Source organism: Parasteatoda tepidariorum, chromosome 4 (assembly GCF_982258835.1).
Source record: "Parasteatoda tepidariorum strain Cologne lab strain chromosome 4, Ptep-v5.0, whole genome shotgun sequence".
NCBI classification, from domain to species: domain Eukaryota; kingdom Metazoa; phylum Arthropoda; class Arachnida; order Araneae; family Theridiidae; genus Parasteatoda; species Parasteatoda tepidariorum.
In genome coordinates this window covers 98,676,718-98,692,372 of record NC_141758.1, presented here as the reverse complement: position 1 = coordinate 98,692,372, position 15,655 = coordinate 98,676,718, and the positions used below count along the sequence as shown (strand labels likewise).

At 33.4% G+C, this 15,655-nt stretch overlaps 1 protein-coding gene across 3 annotated transcripts in view; it reads left to right on the top strand.

Annotated features, from left to right (window-relative positions):
* LOC107440689 (sialin) overlaps positions 1–15,655 on the top strand; it is a 71,446-nt gene that overhangs the window by 33,802 nt on the left and 21,989 nt on the right. For all 3 annotated transcript variants that reach the window (XM_071182787.2, XM_087161784.1, XM_087161783.1), the window contains exons 2-4: positions 2,283–2,488; positions 4,741–4,971; positions 5,100–5,283. In XM_071182787.2, coding sequence (XP_071038888.1) covers positions 2,283–2,488; positions 4,741–4,971; positions 5,100–5,283 — 621 coding nt within the window. The remainder of the gene's footprint in view (positions 1–2,282; positions 2,489–4,740; positions 4,972–5,099; positions 5,284–15,655) is intronic.

Here is a 15,655-nt window from a genome sequence, read left to right as displayed (position 1 = left end):
ACGCGACATGTTTCATGTAAAGCAGTATTTCATACTAAGCCATTTCGCGTTGGTGAAGTTCTACTCTGGTATTTGAAACATAGTTGTTTACAGTGTCGAACTGTACTCATGACGTTATTTTAATACGTTATAACCTCCATTACCGGAAAAGGAACAACAACCTCAAGATAGGAAAAACAATAACAATTCTGTGGCCTTTAAGAAAAAAGTAAATGAAAGAAGGCAGGTTGTTGCCTTTCACTACACAAACATCCGGCTACCTTAAAATACACACTTGTTTACTTTTTTACACAGGTGAGACTCATTCCTATATAGCGCCTAGTTGTTTTTCCTCATAATAAAGAATGCAACTTGATATCAGTAAATGATTTAAAACTATAGATCTTTCTTTTTTTTTTCCCTTTTCTAAAAAGGATGGAATATCCCAAACGAAATACTTCTGTATTATTTATTTGTACTTTTGATGAGACTGTCCATGCATCACTTATTGCTCGTGCAGATAGCTTGACTCTTTTATTTGTCAACTCTTAAAAATGACTTCGTTGATCCATAAAAACCGAGCTCGTGAGTATGATTTCAGGGGATAGAGCGTTCGCCCTTCAATGAGGTGAACAAAGGTTCGATTCTGGCGATGGCTGGTCGATACGAATTCCGCATCCGGCTTGCACAGACCACGGTGCTGACGTGAATTATCCTCAGTGGTAGACGGATCATGGGTTTGTCCCCTTGCCATCAGGCTAACCGTGGGAGGTTCTCGTGGTCTTCCTCTCCATGTAACGCAAATGCGGGTTTGCTCCATCAAAAAGTCCTCCACGAAGGCAAATTTCTCGTACTACTCGATCCAGGAGTTCCTCAGCCTTCTGGGTTGGGTTCAAAATTACAACTCTACGGAGTTGAACATTAGTAGTCGTAAACCCATAAAATTTGGTCGGTTGTTCAACGACGGCTATAAAATTAAAAAAGTAAAATCGGTAGTGACACGATAATTAAATAACACAAGTGTAGTTTCTTCATTTCGTCAGAATTTAAATCAGGCCTTTCAAAATATGTAGTAGTGGTCATTTTCAACTAAATATGTAACTTCAAGATATGAAATGAAAGCAAAATTTCTAATCCCATTTAATGTATGAATAGGCCCGGGATAGCCTGGTCGGTAGGGTGCTGGGCCCATGTCCAAGAGGTCTTGGGTTCGATCCCCGCCGGCCGAAGACTCCCCGTGTAGTAAATGGTGACTGATGCACGTTAAAATCTGTCGAGTCTCAAAGTCCTCCATGTTCCCATAACAAATCAATACCTCTGGGGGTACTGATCCAGGAGTTTCCTTGTCTTCTGGATTGGGTTCAAAATTATAAGGATACGGAGTTGAACATTAGTAGTCGTAAACCCATGAAATTGGGTCGGCTGTTCAACGACGGTTATAAAATAAAATAAAATGTGTGAATAAAATCTTTAGAAAAAACGTACAAGTTGGCGTTTATTTCTTTATTATACTCTATTAGAGATGATGTAACAGTTATTTTTTACTGTTACATAATCGTCCTGTTTTTTCTGTATTATAACATTTCCAGAAGTCTATTTACAGGGCGAAAGTTAGATTCGAGGGAGTATCGTATATATATTGAAATTAAAATATTTTCGTAGCAAGATTTTTGGCATACAAAGTATGAAAACAGACGCGCAAATGGAGATAAAAGCGCAGAGGACTTCTGTTTTCTGATTCTGGCAATTTTATTATGAAAATATTTTAAATCATTCTTGAAAGTTCCAAGTACATGTAAGTTCATTTGAATTCGCTACTCGCTTTATAGATTTTATTTTGTGTTTTGTTCTGTTTTTTCTTTACATATTATTTTCTGTTTTTTACGTGATATATTATTTACTTAATGTGTTCTGTTTTGTTTCAATTTTTTTAGTGCTCCCAACACTATTGTATTGATATATTTTGCTTTCGCTATATTGATACAATATAATATTAGAAAGCACTCCTTTTTGCGAATATAATCGTGTGAGCTGATGAATAGATTATATCTTCTTTTTTTTCGACTTTTTAAGTTTAAAAAAAATTATAGTATTTTATTTTATTTACTTTTCTTCCTTTCCTTTCATTAATCTGTAATATTTTCTATGTTTTCTCCATATTTTTTAACTTATTTTATGAGTTTTATATACCTGCAGCTTATGCGCAGTAAATAAAACTTATTAATTTTCTTAATTTAATTCTTTTTTCTTTTTATCTTTTTTGTTGTGCTATTTATATATTTACTTCTGTGATCTTTTTCCAGAACGTATACCTGCTCGCTATGTGTTGACTCTGCTTACATTCCTTGGCCTGGGTATCCAGTATACCCAGAGGGTGAATCTCAATGTCACCATCGTGGCTATGGTAGACTCTTCTGTTAATCAGGTGCAAGAAGACAACTACACATCAGAATGCCCAAACCTATTTCTAGATGACAACGACAACGATACTTTAACCACTTTCAAGGAGGTAATTCCTTTTCTTTTGTGTCTTTTGAATCAGGAATTTAAAAATAATCATGGTGGACTCGGTCTAAGCTAGTAGAACTGCTGATGATTTAATTGAAACTGTAATTTAGTGCAAACAGAATAGTCAATTTTAAAAAACATATTCATTTATTAATAAACTTTTAGAATACACCCCAAAACATTTTTCGTTCTTCAAAACAAAACGCCAGTCTCGTTCTATTCTAAAGAAATGAAAAACGCATTTCTTGTTTTTTGATATTCACGATGCAAATTATTTTGTTTTCTTCATTATTTATCTTGCTTCAGCGACGTTTTTCACATTTTGGGCTAAATTCTTTTCGTTTTGTCCGAATCAACAACTGTATTTATAATATTTTCATTCAATACATTTGCAGAGTATTCGTAAAAAAAAAATTTCTAATTTATATACAGGGTTGTTCATAATTCCCTCAGGGGTTTTGAAGCGTTATAGTAAAAAAACGAAGACGAATATGGCAAAAAAGAACATATGAAATTATTCCGAAAGTATTCAAGTTTTAATTTAAGCAGTTGCCGATAGATGGCAGTAACATGTAACACTGAAGCCAGTTGTAGTAAAGAAAAATGGCGTTTACAGGCGGAGGGAATTATGAATAACCCTGTATTTAAAAATATCTATCTTGGCCAAAGATCAAAGGATTATTGTGAGTGATAAATGTGACTATTAAAAGTGGGGAAAAAAATTGTGATTCATAATTATGAAGAAAAAAAAAACCTATTTATGTTATAAATTTTATTTAAAGTATTAAGTAGGACGCCTCATGGATTGGGCTATCTAACTTGCAGTTTTCACTGTGCATGAAATCCGCTTTCCTATTATTTTTACCACCACTTCTTAACCGTTTAGTAATTTTCCCTGTTTTCTACATGAGCATAAAATATTGCCAAAATGACAGTTAATTATAATGTTTAATATTTTTTTTTTTTTTTTTTTTTTTGTCTTTTGATTTATTTATGTTATATTCGTGTGAAAGTTATATTCATGGATTCAACAACTATTCAACAAAATATTTGTTTAGAAACAAAAAATTTTGCGCATGTAATATAGTACATATTTTATTTTTGTTCTGTTTTATTTGTTACTGTTTCCAAATCAAAGCTTAAAACCAGTCTTACATTTTAACTATAATAGGGAAGGGAAGGGAAGATAGAATGTCTCGACAAAAATAGGACAATGTGTAGTCTAAAAGCGGTGATGCACTCGAATTTTATGCATTAATTCTATACATACATATTTATAATTATGTATAATATATGTATAATTATGTATAATATATGTATAATTATGGGTAATATATGTATAATTATGTATAATATGTGTATAATTATGTATAATATGTGTATAATTATGTATAATATATGTATAATTATGTGTAATATATGTATAATTATGTATAATATATGTATAATTATGTATAATTTATGTATAATTATGTGTAATATATGTATAATTATGTATAATATGTGTATAATTAAAAATCGATTTGACGATTTGAAACATTTTTGACCTCCCGAGCTTTGTCTTCGAATGTAGGCTCGATTTTACCACTCAAATCAGCTTGATGTGAAGTCAATTCATTCCTATAACTACTCATTGCGTCCTTTTTCATGTGGCTTGCCAATTTGTAAAGAACATGTAGCGCCATCTATCAAAAGACGATTGAACTACATATTTTCACAATATTGCTGCCAACAAATAATTATGTATAAAAAACTGTCTTTAAATGAATCATAGCTAAAAAAAAAGTGAATCGAAATATTCTTCTTATTAAGAATGGCAATAATAAGTCAAACGATAGCTTTAACGCTTAAATCATTATCAATAATATTTTGTGTTTCATTTCATTCGTTTTTTTTTTTTTTTTTTTTTTTTTTCTTCTTCTTCTTTTTTTCATTTCATTTTTTTCCCCATTTCATTTTTTTTTATTGTTTTATTTTATACTAAATATAAAAATATGAGCATTTTTTGCTCTTATTTATTTAATTGTTTATTTTTATTTATTCGTTTATTATTATTGTTATTATTATTTTGCAATTTCTTAGAATCTTAAGACACTTTTATTTTTAGATATCCTGTTAAAAAAAAATATCAACAAGGGTAAAGTTTTATAAAAACAGGATATAAATAATCAATTTAAAAATATTTTTCCTTCTTAAGATTTTTATTATTAAGACTTATTTAACTTGAGAAATTGTTTCTTGTGTGAATTTTAGGGCCAATACCAATGGAGTCCATCTACTCAAGGTGTTATACTTGGTGCCTTCTACTACGGTTACGTTTTCACTCCTCTACTGGGAGGAAGATTATCCGAGCTCCTGGGAGCAAAATGGCTCCTGGGAGGAGGCATCTTCTTCACTTCACTTCTTACCCTTATTACACCTATGGCAGCTGACTGGGGTGTCGCTGTTATGGTGGCCCTCAGGGTCATCATAGGCGCTGCTCAGGTCAGTTCCCTTCTTCCTGCTTATCTGTATAGGAAACTGGTTATAAAAAATAAAAATAACAAAATTAATGTTTTGTGTTTATATATATATACACAGTTAACTTCAGGAGTTCAATTGATATTTTATAGGGTGTGAATTCAGCCTCTATGTATGCAATGTTCTCGAGATGGGCCCCCACTCAAGAAAGGAGTCGATTGCTCTCTATATGCACAATTGGTCAGCACGTGGGCACCATAGTCACCATGCCCACCAGTGGTTTCCTCATACAGTATGGCGTGGGTGGTGGATGGCCATCCGTCTTTTATTTATTTGGTATGTTCATTTCACTTGCTCATTTATTTATTACCTCTTGGCCCGGTAGCAGAATTTGCAGAGTGAATCTGCAGCGCTGGGTTCATAAATCGAAATATGTATAGGATCTGAACGTAGCCAAACAATCATTATTATTGTGAAAAATATTTTAATCAAACACACATGCAACAATATTTTCAAATAGTTGGTTCTTACAATTATACATAACATTTTTATGTTATTTAAATTTAAATGGAATTTTGTACAATGATACAAAAAAAAATGGAACAAATATTTTTATAGTTGCGCCTGCAATCAAATGTAAAGAATATATTATGTATGCAAGTTATATTTATACCTGCCTATAAGTATCAGAAAAGAAAATTCTGTACTTTTTGTTCCTTGCGGTGTTCTTTAAATTTAGTATTTGTATTTTCGTTAGAAATTAGTTTAGAGATGTTTTAAAAAGGAGTCTCAGCTATTCACCCCTCCATTTGTTTGTTTTCTTTTCAAAAAATGAAAAGAAAAGTTTGAAAGAAAATAATCTGCAAATATTGTTTTATTTGCAGCACCCTCTGGCGTGCTGGAAAGTTAGTACTCTGTTGGTAACCAATTTTTTATTCTTCCTGCGTTTAAGTTTTACTCAGTGTAGAATCCAATTTGTCCTCAAAATTTCTTATTTTACATAAAAATACATCTTGATAATTAAATTAAATTTCATAAATCATAATTAAATTTACTAAAAACTTTTAGCTAGTTTATAAAAAAAATTCAGCGAGTTCATTAAAAAAACTAAAACTAAAATTTTTTTTAAAAATAATACGATAATATTTTTAGTAAAAAACTAAACATCCATCAAGTTTTTACTTCCAGAAATTGTCAATCTAGTTTATGAAAAGACACCTTTACATGAATTAAAAATATAGATCCGAAAATCAGAAAGATAAATTGAAATTTTTATTATTCATTAATCTGTTGATTGACCGCCAGACATTTCTTTAGATATAATTTATACTGAAAAAAGTTAGTTCGATAAACTGGAGTCCAATTAAAGATTATAACACTTTCTTTTATTAGTTTTTAATTTTCTTTTATTTCTATATCTATATTTACTTGTTTTTTACTAACATCTGATACTTTAATAATTAATTTTGCTCCCTGTTCTATATTTTTAAATGTTTATATAGTTTTGAAATTCTCTTGTGATATTTTGTAATTTAATAAGATAAATAGTGTAAGTACATACAAACTATTAATGACATTTAAATGTTTTAAAGGAAAACAAATTACTAGGTTTTTAAAGAGTTAATCATTTTCCTTACATTTTTTTTTTATTTATTTATATATTTTCGTTGCCTCTCGCAACACACGAAAATATCACTAGGCACTTTTCTTTTAAAATATTGTCACTAGATGACAGAACCAAATTCTATTTTCTCTTGAATTTTTTTATTAGCAATGTAAAGTTAAAATTTTCTATCTATAAACGTTGTTAATTTCAATATTTAATTTTCAGCCGAAATAATGTTTGTTTAAAAGTCATAATAAAGTTTGTATAAGTAATTATAATTGTATTTATCGTCATTTTAAATCATGTGAGAATAATACATTAAAAATTAATAATATATTGTAGTGCTGCCATCTAGTGCTAAATAAAAAAAAGTAACGTAAATTAATGCATATAGTAAGATGCAATAGTAAATTTTAATGAGACATTTAATTGACAAAACAATGGGCAAAATTTAGTTCCATCTTGAAATGAATCCACGATGAAATTTTTGTATGTGCCTCTTATCCAGTAATTTATATGTTTAGCAAAATACTGTTTTGATCATTTTACACATCTGAGTATAGATTCTGAGGGAAAAAGCCTCTTCAACATATTAAGTCCGTAGGAGCCTCTTAACTTTTCCAGGGTCTTTTTTTCATAGTTAATTAGGTTTTTTTTTCTGTCTTTCAAATGTTTCAGTCTTAAAATTTAAAAAAAAATTTCGATTATAAGATTTAATAAGAATAAATAAGATTTTTCTACTTTTAATTTATGGATGATTCTACAAATACACATAATTTGTGTCTGATGTATTTCTTTTAATTTTGTCTCAAAATAGAATTATGCACCATTTATTTTTATTCTAATAATTAAGAAAAATAATTTTGAAATTAATTAAGAAAAAATAATTAAGAAAACTATTATTGAAAATTTATTATCATTTTAAAAATAAAAACATGCTATTTAATGAGAATGTCATTAATTATTATTATAATTTAGTTTTACACATTGGTGGCATCAGATAAAATTTATTGGAGCTGGATAACATAGGAGCCTTATCTTATACTGCCCTTTAAATAAATTTTGTGAAGCAGAACTGAGCATCATTGCTCACTCAATAATTTTAGAAAACCTCTTGAATGAATGATCATTGAAACAAATTATTTCTCAGCAGATTTTCTCGCAGCAAGCAGATTTTTTTCTCATCCTACCATAACAAAATTTTCTTCGTGTTTTTCTTAAAATGCATAATTATTTCATTATTAATTGAAAACAAAGTTGCTTCATTTTCATGATGATTGAAATTATCAAAACCTTATTAGTTTTAAAAGTGTATAAAACTAGAATAAATACACATGAGTTAAATCTAAAAACGTGAACTATTTTAAATTTACGAAATTGCCAGTTTGGTGTAAGATCCAATTCTATTATAAAAGAAATTCCACATCTGCTTTATCATAAATTGTTTTAATACAAGCATTTGTTTTCATCCTAAGGAACTTGAAGTGTTCTTACTATAGGTGAAATATTTTATTTAGATTTAAAAAATAAGAATGGGATGCTTGCAAATGACGTAGTGTGGGTATCTTGATCCTGATTGGTTGTTGAAACGTTGCATTTGTTTACGTTTGCAACTGTTCTTTCCATTCTACTTCGAGTAAGCCAAGTTCGTCAAGCAACAATTCTTTTAAGGAGCATATTCTAAATTCTTTCTCCAAGATTTCAGTTCTTTTACTATATATTTAAACAGAGACTTAACACAAAGACAGGCACAAAGTCATGGGGAACATAAACGAACTAATTATGCATTGAAGTTGCCAGCTATACAAAACAAAAATGTATCACGGCTACAATAAAATGTGAGAATATCACTCAACTCTACCGAAACTTTCAGACACTGAATCTGGCAACACCATCGCCGAGACTCACCTGATCAGTCTGTTTACAAACACCGCGTCGATTAGACGCTCATGTCATTCATTCGTAATTTCCATTCTATTTTTATTTACATCAAATAAATATTTTCAGTTGATACCTGTTTCCTACGTATCATTGCTCAAATTAAGCTCTCACTAACAGGTCACGGGCCCAGAAATGGAAATACTAATCAACTAAAATGAGCATTTAAGAACGAATTCGGAAATCGGAAGTGTTGGAAATAACAGAACAGGTCAGTTTCTTTTTCATCACTTGTTCGCTGAAAACACTTCTGACATCGAAAAATGGCTGAAGCAGAAGCAATTAAAGAATTGCAGCAACAAATTGAAGATTTACAGACTCAATTAAATGTTCGAAGAACACCCGTTTCTACGTCAAGTGGGGGACTTCCAGAATCGAAACATCTTGATGGCTCGAACTATTCCGATTGGAAATTTCTAATGAAAAATTTCTTAGTTGATGCTGGACTATGGGGATGCATTGAACCGATAAGAAATGAAGAAATTGATCCAGAATTAGATAGAAGAGCACTGGCAAAAATAAATTTATCGATTAAACCGATAGCGTCAGCCGAAACCAAGAAAGCGAAAACAGCTAAGGAAGCCTGGACGTCATTGCAGAATACCTATGAAGATAAAGGGGTAATTAGAAGAATTGGACTGTATTCATCACTATTTCGAACAAAATATGAAGATTGCTCATCGATGTCAACGTATATTGACAACATAACGAACATCTCGGAACAACTCGAAAGTATCGGAAAGCCACTAGATAGTGAAACTGTTGGCGGAATAATACTTGGAGGACTACCAGAAAAATTCAGACCACTCATTCTAGGAATACAAGGCTCAAACCAAGCCATTACAGTTGATTTTGTCAAAAATTTGCTTTTACAAGAAAATGTGAAAGATTTGTGTTCTACATCGACAAATCATTCTGAAAGTGCATTTTATGGAAAATCCCGGAAATTTGCTCATAAATCGAAGAATAAAGACACTAAAAAACCAAGATGCTACAATTGCAATGAATATGGACATTATAGTCATTCCTGTCCAAAACCAAAGAAACAGAACACACGAAAGAAGGTTGAAAACAGAGAAAATACAGCTGGCTTTTTCACATCTGTAGAATCCAACTCTAAAGATAACCTGCCTACAGACTGGTATCTGGATTCTGGTTGTAATGCTCATATGACACCGAGAGGGGACTGGATACAAAATTTAAAACCTGGTGGAAACAGGAAAATTGATATAGCCAATGGCAACGTGGTTCCAGCAATAGGTATTGGAACAGTGGATATTGCATTAAAAAACAGCACTATCACAGCTAGTGATGTTATACATGCTCCGGAACTCACCACTAACCTGCTCTCCATTTCTCAAATCGCCAAAAAGGGTAAGTCAATAATTTTTGACTCTGAAGGATGTAAGATATTGGATTCTAAAATTATAATTCCAAATAAAAATGTAGTTGCTACTGCATCAGAAAATAATGGACTATATGTGTTAGACACTGCTAACTTTTCTGCATCAACTGCCATACTAAACTCTCAAAACATCTGGCACCGTAGACTTGCTCACTTAAATAGAAGAGATATGAACATTTTAATAAATAAAATGTCCACTGGAATTAACTGCAACACTAATAAATCTGACACCTGTATTACATGCATCGAAGGAAAACTTTCAAGAACACCTTTTCCTAAAGAATCTAAAACCAAAACTAACTGCATTCTAGAACTTGTGCATTCAGATCTGTGTGGCCCAATGCAAACATTGTCTATTGGGGGAGCTCGTTATTTTCTAACATTCACCGATGATTTTTCAAGAAAATCTTTTGTTTATTTCCTCAAAAGTAAAGATCAAGTAAAAGAAACTTTTGTGAACTTTAAAGCTCTTGTTGAGAATCAAACCAACGGTAAAATAAAAACCTTAAGATCTGACAATGGAGGTGAATATGTCAACACTGATCTTAAGAACTGCCTAAAGCTTTGTGGCATCAGACATCAAACAACTGTGCCAAGATCTCCAGAACAAAATGGGACATCAGAACGCTTGAACAGAACTTTAGTTGAGAAAGCTCGTACTATGCTAATTGATTCAGGACTCTCAACTGAACTATGGGCTGAAGCTGTTTACACAGCTAACTACTTAAAGAATAGATCACCCACAAAAGCATTGAAAAACATGACACCTGAAGAAGCCTGGTCAGGAAAGAAACCAAACCTCTCCCACCTAAAAGTCTTTGGATGCAAAGTCATGGTACATATCCCTGATGTGAACAGAAAAAAGTTTGATCCAAAAGCCAAAGAAGGCATCTTTGTTGGATACAGTGAAGAAACAAAAGGATACCGTATTTTTAATCCTTCTACAAAGAAAGTTTTCATTAGTCGAGATGTCATATTCCTTGAAAATGACTTTTTAATTAAAGCAGATGACTCAACGTCAACAGAATCCCAAACTGCAGACATGACTGAAATCGAAAACATTTCCAATCCAACCACAACAGAGGAACCAGACACCACAGATAAGTCTTCAGACTGTGAAGATGAAGATCCTTACAATCAAGACGCAAATAGATACCCGAAGAAAGCTACTGCACCTAACAGAAAATTTTTTAACGATGACTTCATTGTGTATCAAGCAAATCTTTGTAGAGCTCAGGATCCAGAAACTTACGAAGATGCTATGCAATCTGACGAAGCTCAGAAATGGAAAGCTGCCCTGGAAGAAGAGATCGAAGCTCACAAGCTAAATGGTACATGGGAACTTTGTGATTTGCCACCTGGTAGAAAAGCCATTAAGAGTAGATGGACATTCAAAACAAAATTCAAACCAAATGGGAAACAGAAAGACATAAGGTACGCCTAGTAGCTAAAGGATGCTCTCAAAAATATGGAATAGACTATGAGGAAACCTTCTCACCTACAGTCAGAAACAGTTCTATCCGTTTTCTCATTGCTCAAGCAGCCAACTTGGATCTGGATTTAGATCAAATGGATGTTGTAGCAGCATTCCTACACCCAAAACTGGAAGAAGAAATTTACATGGAACTCCCTGACCTCCCTGAATATTTTCCTCACAGATACTGCAAACTGAAGAAATCCATATACGGACTAAAACAAGCAAGTAGAACTTGGTACATGGAACTAGCTGAAACCTTCAAAGACATAGGACTTTCCAGATCGAAAACTGATCCTTGCATCTTTGTTTCAAACAAGAAAGGAAAAATTTTAATAGTTGCCGTCTATGTAGACGACTTGCTGATTCTGTCGAATGACTGTAAGCAAAAAGAGAACCTCAAGACGAAGCTAAAACAACACTTTAAAATGAAAGATCTAGGAGAAGCCCACCACATTCTTGGAATGACCATCACAAGAGACCGTACAGAAGGAATCATCAGTTTAGACCAAAGCACCTATATCAGAAACATGCTCAAAAGATTTAACATGCAAGATTGCAAAGAAACAGCAACACCTTTCCCAACTGATCAAGTACTATCCAAAGAAATGTCTCCGAAGGACGAAAAAGAAAGGCAAGAGATAGGACAGATACCATATAGAGAAGCAGTCGGAAGTCTAATATATGCAGCTCAAGGAACACGTCCAGACATTGCATTTGCAGTGGGGGTAGTTAGTAGATATGCCAACAACCCAGGAAAACCTCATTGGATGGCTGTCAAAAGAATTTTCAGATACCTAAAAGGTACATTATCCAAAAGGCTAACTTTCCGGAAAAATGGACAACTACAAGGTTACACTGACTCAGACTGGGCCAACGACAAAGACGACAGAAAATCAACAACAGGTTTTGTCTTCTGCGAATCAAATTGTGCCATAATTTGGAACTCCAAAAAGCAACAAACAGTCGCCTTATCAACAGCAGAAGCTGAATACATGGCAATTTCTGCAGCATCACAAGAATTACTGTGGATTAAACAACTCAAAGAGGAACTGTTCAACCAAAAGATGGATGCAATAAAATTATACTGTGACAATCAAAGTGCTATAAAGATCAGTACCAACCCCATGCTATCATCTAGAGTGAAGCACATAGACATTCGTCACCATTTCATAAGAGAAAAAGTCGAACTTGGACTGATCCAGTTGTGCTACATTGATTCGAAATCCAATACTGCTGATGTACTCACCAAACCGGTGACTAGTGAACAACTTAAGAAGTTCAGTATTGTATTGGGACTTTCGTGAAGTGGGGGTGTGAGAATATCACTCAACTCTACCGAAACTTTCAGACACTGAATCTGGCAACACCATCGCCGAGACTCACCTGATCAGTCTGTTTACAAACACCGCGTCGATTAGACGCTCATGTCATTCATTCGTAATTTCCATTCTATTTTTATTTACATCAAATAAATATTTTCAGTTGATACCTGTTTCCTACGTATCATTGCTCAAATTAAGCTCTCACTAACAGGTCACGGGCCCAGAAATGGAAATACTAATCAACTAAAATGAGCATTTAAGAACGAATTCGGAAATCGGAAGTGTTGGAAATAACAGAACAGGTCAGTTTCTTTTTCATCACTTGTTCGCTGAAAACACTTCTGACATCGAAAAATGGCTGAAGCAGAAGCAATTAAAGAATTGCAGCAACAAATTGAAGATTTACAGACTCAATTAAATGTTCGAAGAACACCCGTTTCTACGTCAAGTGGGGGACTTCCAGAATCGAAACATCTTGATGGCTCGAACTATTCCGATTGGAAATTTCTAATGAAAAATTTCTTAGTTGATGCTGGACTATGGGGATGCATTGAACCGATAAGAAATGAAGAAATTGATCCAGAATTAGATAGAAGAGCACTGGCAAAAATAAATTTATCGATTAAACCGATAGCGTCAGCCGAAACCAAGAAAGCGAAAACAGCTAAGGAAGCCTGGACGTCATTGCAGAATACCTATGAAGATAAAGGGGTAATTAGAAGAATTGGACTGTATTCATCACTATTTCGAACAAAATATGAAGATTGCTCATCGATGTCAACGTATATTGACAACATAACGAACATCTCGGAACAACTCGAAAGTATCGGAAAGCCACTAGATAGTGAAACTGTTGGCGGAATAATACTTGGAGGACTACCAGAAAAATTCAGACCACTCATTCTAGGAATACAAGGCTCAAACCAAGCCATTACAGTTGATTTTGTCAAAAATTTGCTTTTACAAGAAAATGTGAAAGATTTGTGTTCTACATCGACAAATCATTCTGAAAGTGCATTTTATGGAAAATCCCGGAAATTTGCTCATAAATCGAAGAATAAAGACACTAAAAAACCAAGATGCTACAATTGCAATGAATATGGACATTATAGTCATTCCTGTCCAAAACCAAAGAAACAGAACACACGAAAGAAGGTTGAAAACAGAGAAAATACAGCTGGCTTTTTCACATCTGTAGAATCCAACTCTAAAGATAACCTGCCTACAGACTGGTATCTGGATTCTGGTTGTAATGCTCATATGACACCGAGAGGGGACTGGATACAAAATTTAAAACCTGGTGGAAACAGGAAAATTGATATAGCCAATGGCAACGTGGTTCCAGCAATAGGTATTGGAACAGTGGATATTGCATTAAAAAACAGCACTATCACAGCTAGTGATGTTATACATGCTCCGGAACTCACCACTAACCTGCTCTCCATTTCTCAAATCGCCAAAAAGGGTAAGTCAATAATTTTTGACTCTGAAGGATGTAAGATATTGGATTCTAAAATTATAATTCCAAATAAAAATGTAGTTGCTACTGCATCAGAAAATAATGGACTATATGTGTTAGACACTGCTAACTTTTCTGCATCAACTGCCATACTAAACTCTCAAAACATCTGGCACCGTAGACTTGCTCACTTAAATAGAAGAGATATGAACATTTTAATAAATAAAATGTCCACTGGAATTAACTGCAACACTAATAAATCTGACACCTGTATTACATGCATCGAAGGAAAACTTTCAAGAACACCTTTTCCTAAAGAATCTAAAACCAAAACTAACTGCATTCTAGAACTTGTGCATTCAGATCTGTGTGGCCCAATGCAAACATTGTCTATTGGGGGAGCTCGTTATTTTCTAACATTCACCGATGATTTTTCAAGAAAATCTTTTGTTTATTTCCTCAAAAGTAAAGATCAAGTAAAAGAAACTTTTGTGAACTTTAAAGCTCTTGTTGAGAATCAAACCAACGGTAAAATAAAAACCTTAAGATCTGACAATGGAGGTGAATATGTCAACACTGATCTTAAGAACTGCCTAAAGCTTTGTGGCATCAGACATCAAACAACTGTGCCAAGATCTCCAGAACAAAATGGGACATCAGAACGCTTGAACAGAACTTTAGTTGAGAAAGCTCGTACTATGCTAATTGATTCAGGACTCTCAACTGAACTATGGGCTGAAGCTGTTTACACAGCTAACTACTTAAAGAATAGATCACCCACAAAAGCATTGAAAAACATGACACCTGAAGAAGCCTGGTCAGGAAAGAAACCAAACCTCTCCCACCTAAAAGTCTTTGGATGCAAAGTCATGGTACATATCCCTGATGTGAACAGAAAAAAGTTTGATCCAAAAGCCAAAGAAGGCATCTTTGTTGGATACAGTGAAGAAACAAAAGGATACCGTATTTTTAATCCTTCTACAAAGAAAGTTTTCATTAGTCGAGATGTCATATTCCTTGAAAATGACTTTTTAATTAAAGCAGATGACTCAACGTCAACAGAATCCCAAACTGCAGACATGACTGAAATCGAAAACATTTCCAATCCAACCACAACAGAGGAACCAGACACCACAGATAAGTCTTCAGACTGTGAAGATGAAGATCCTTACAATCAAGACGCAAATAGATACCCGAAGAAAGCTACTGCACCTAACAGAAAATTTTTTAACGATGACTTCATTGTGTATCAAGCAAATCTTTGTAGAGCTCAGGATCCAGAAACTTACGAAGATGCTATGCAATCTGACGAAGCTCAGAAATGGAAAGCTGCCCTGGAAGAAGAGATCGAAGCTCACAAGCTAAATGGTACATGGGAACTTTGTGATTTGCCACCTGGTAGAAAAGCCATTAAGAGTAGATGGACATTCAAAACAAAATTCAAACCAAATGGGAAACAGAAAGACATAAGGTACGCCTAGTAGCTAAAGGATGCTCTCAA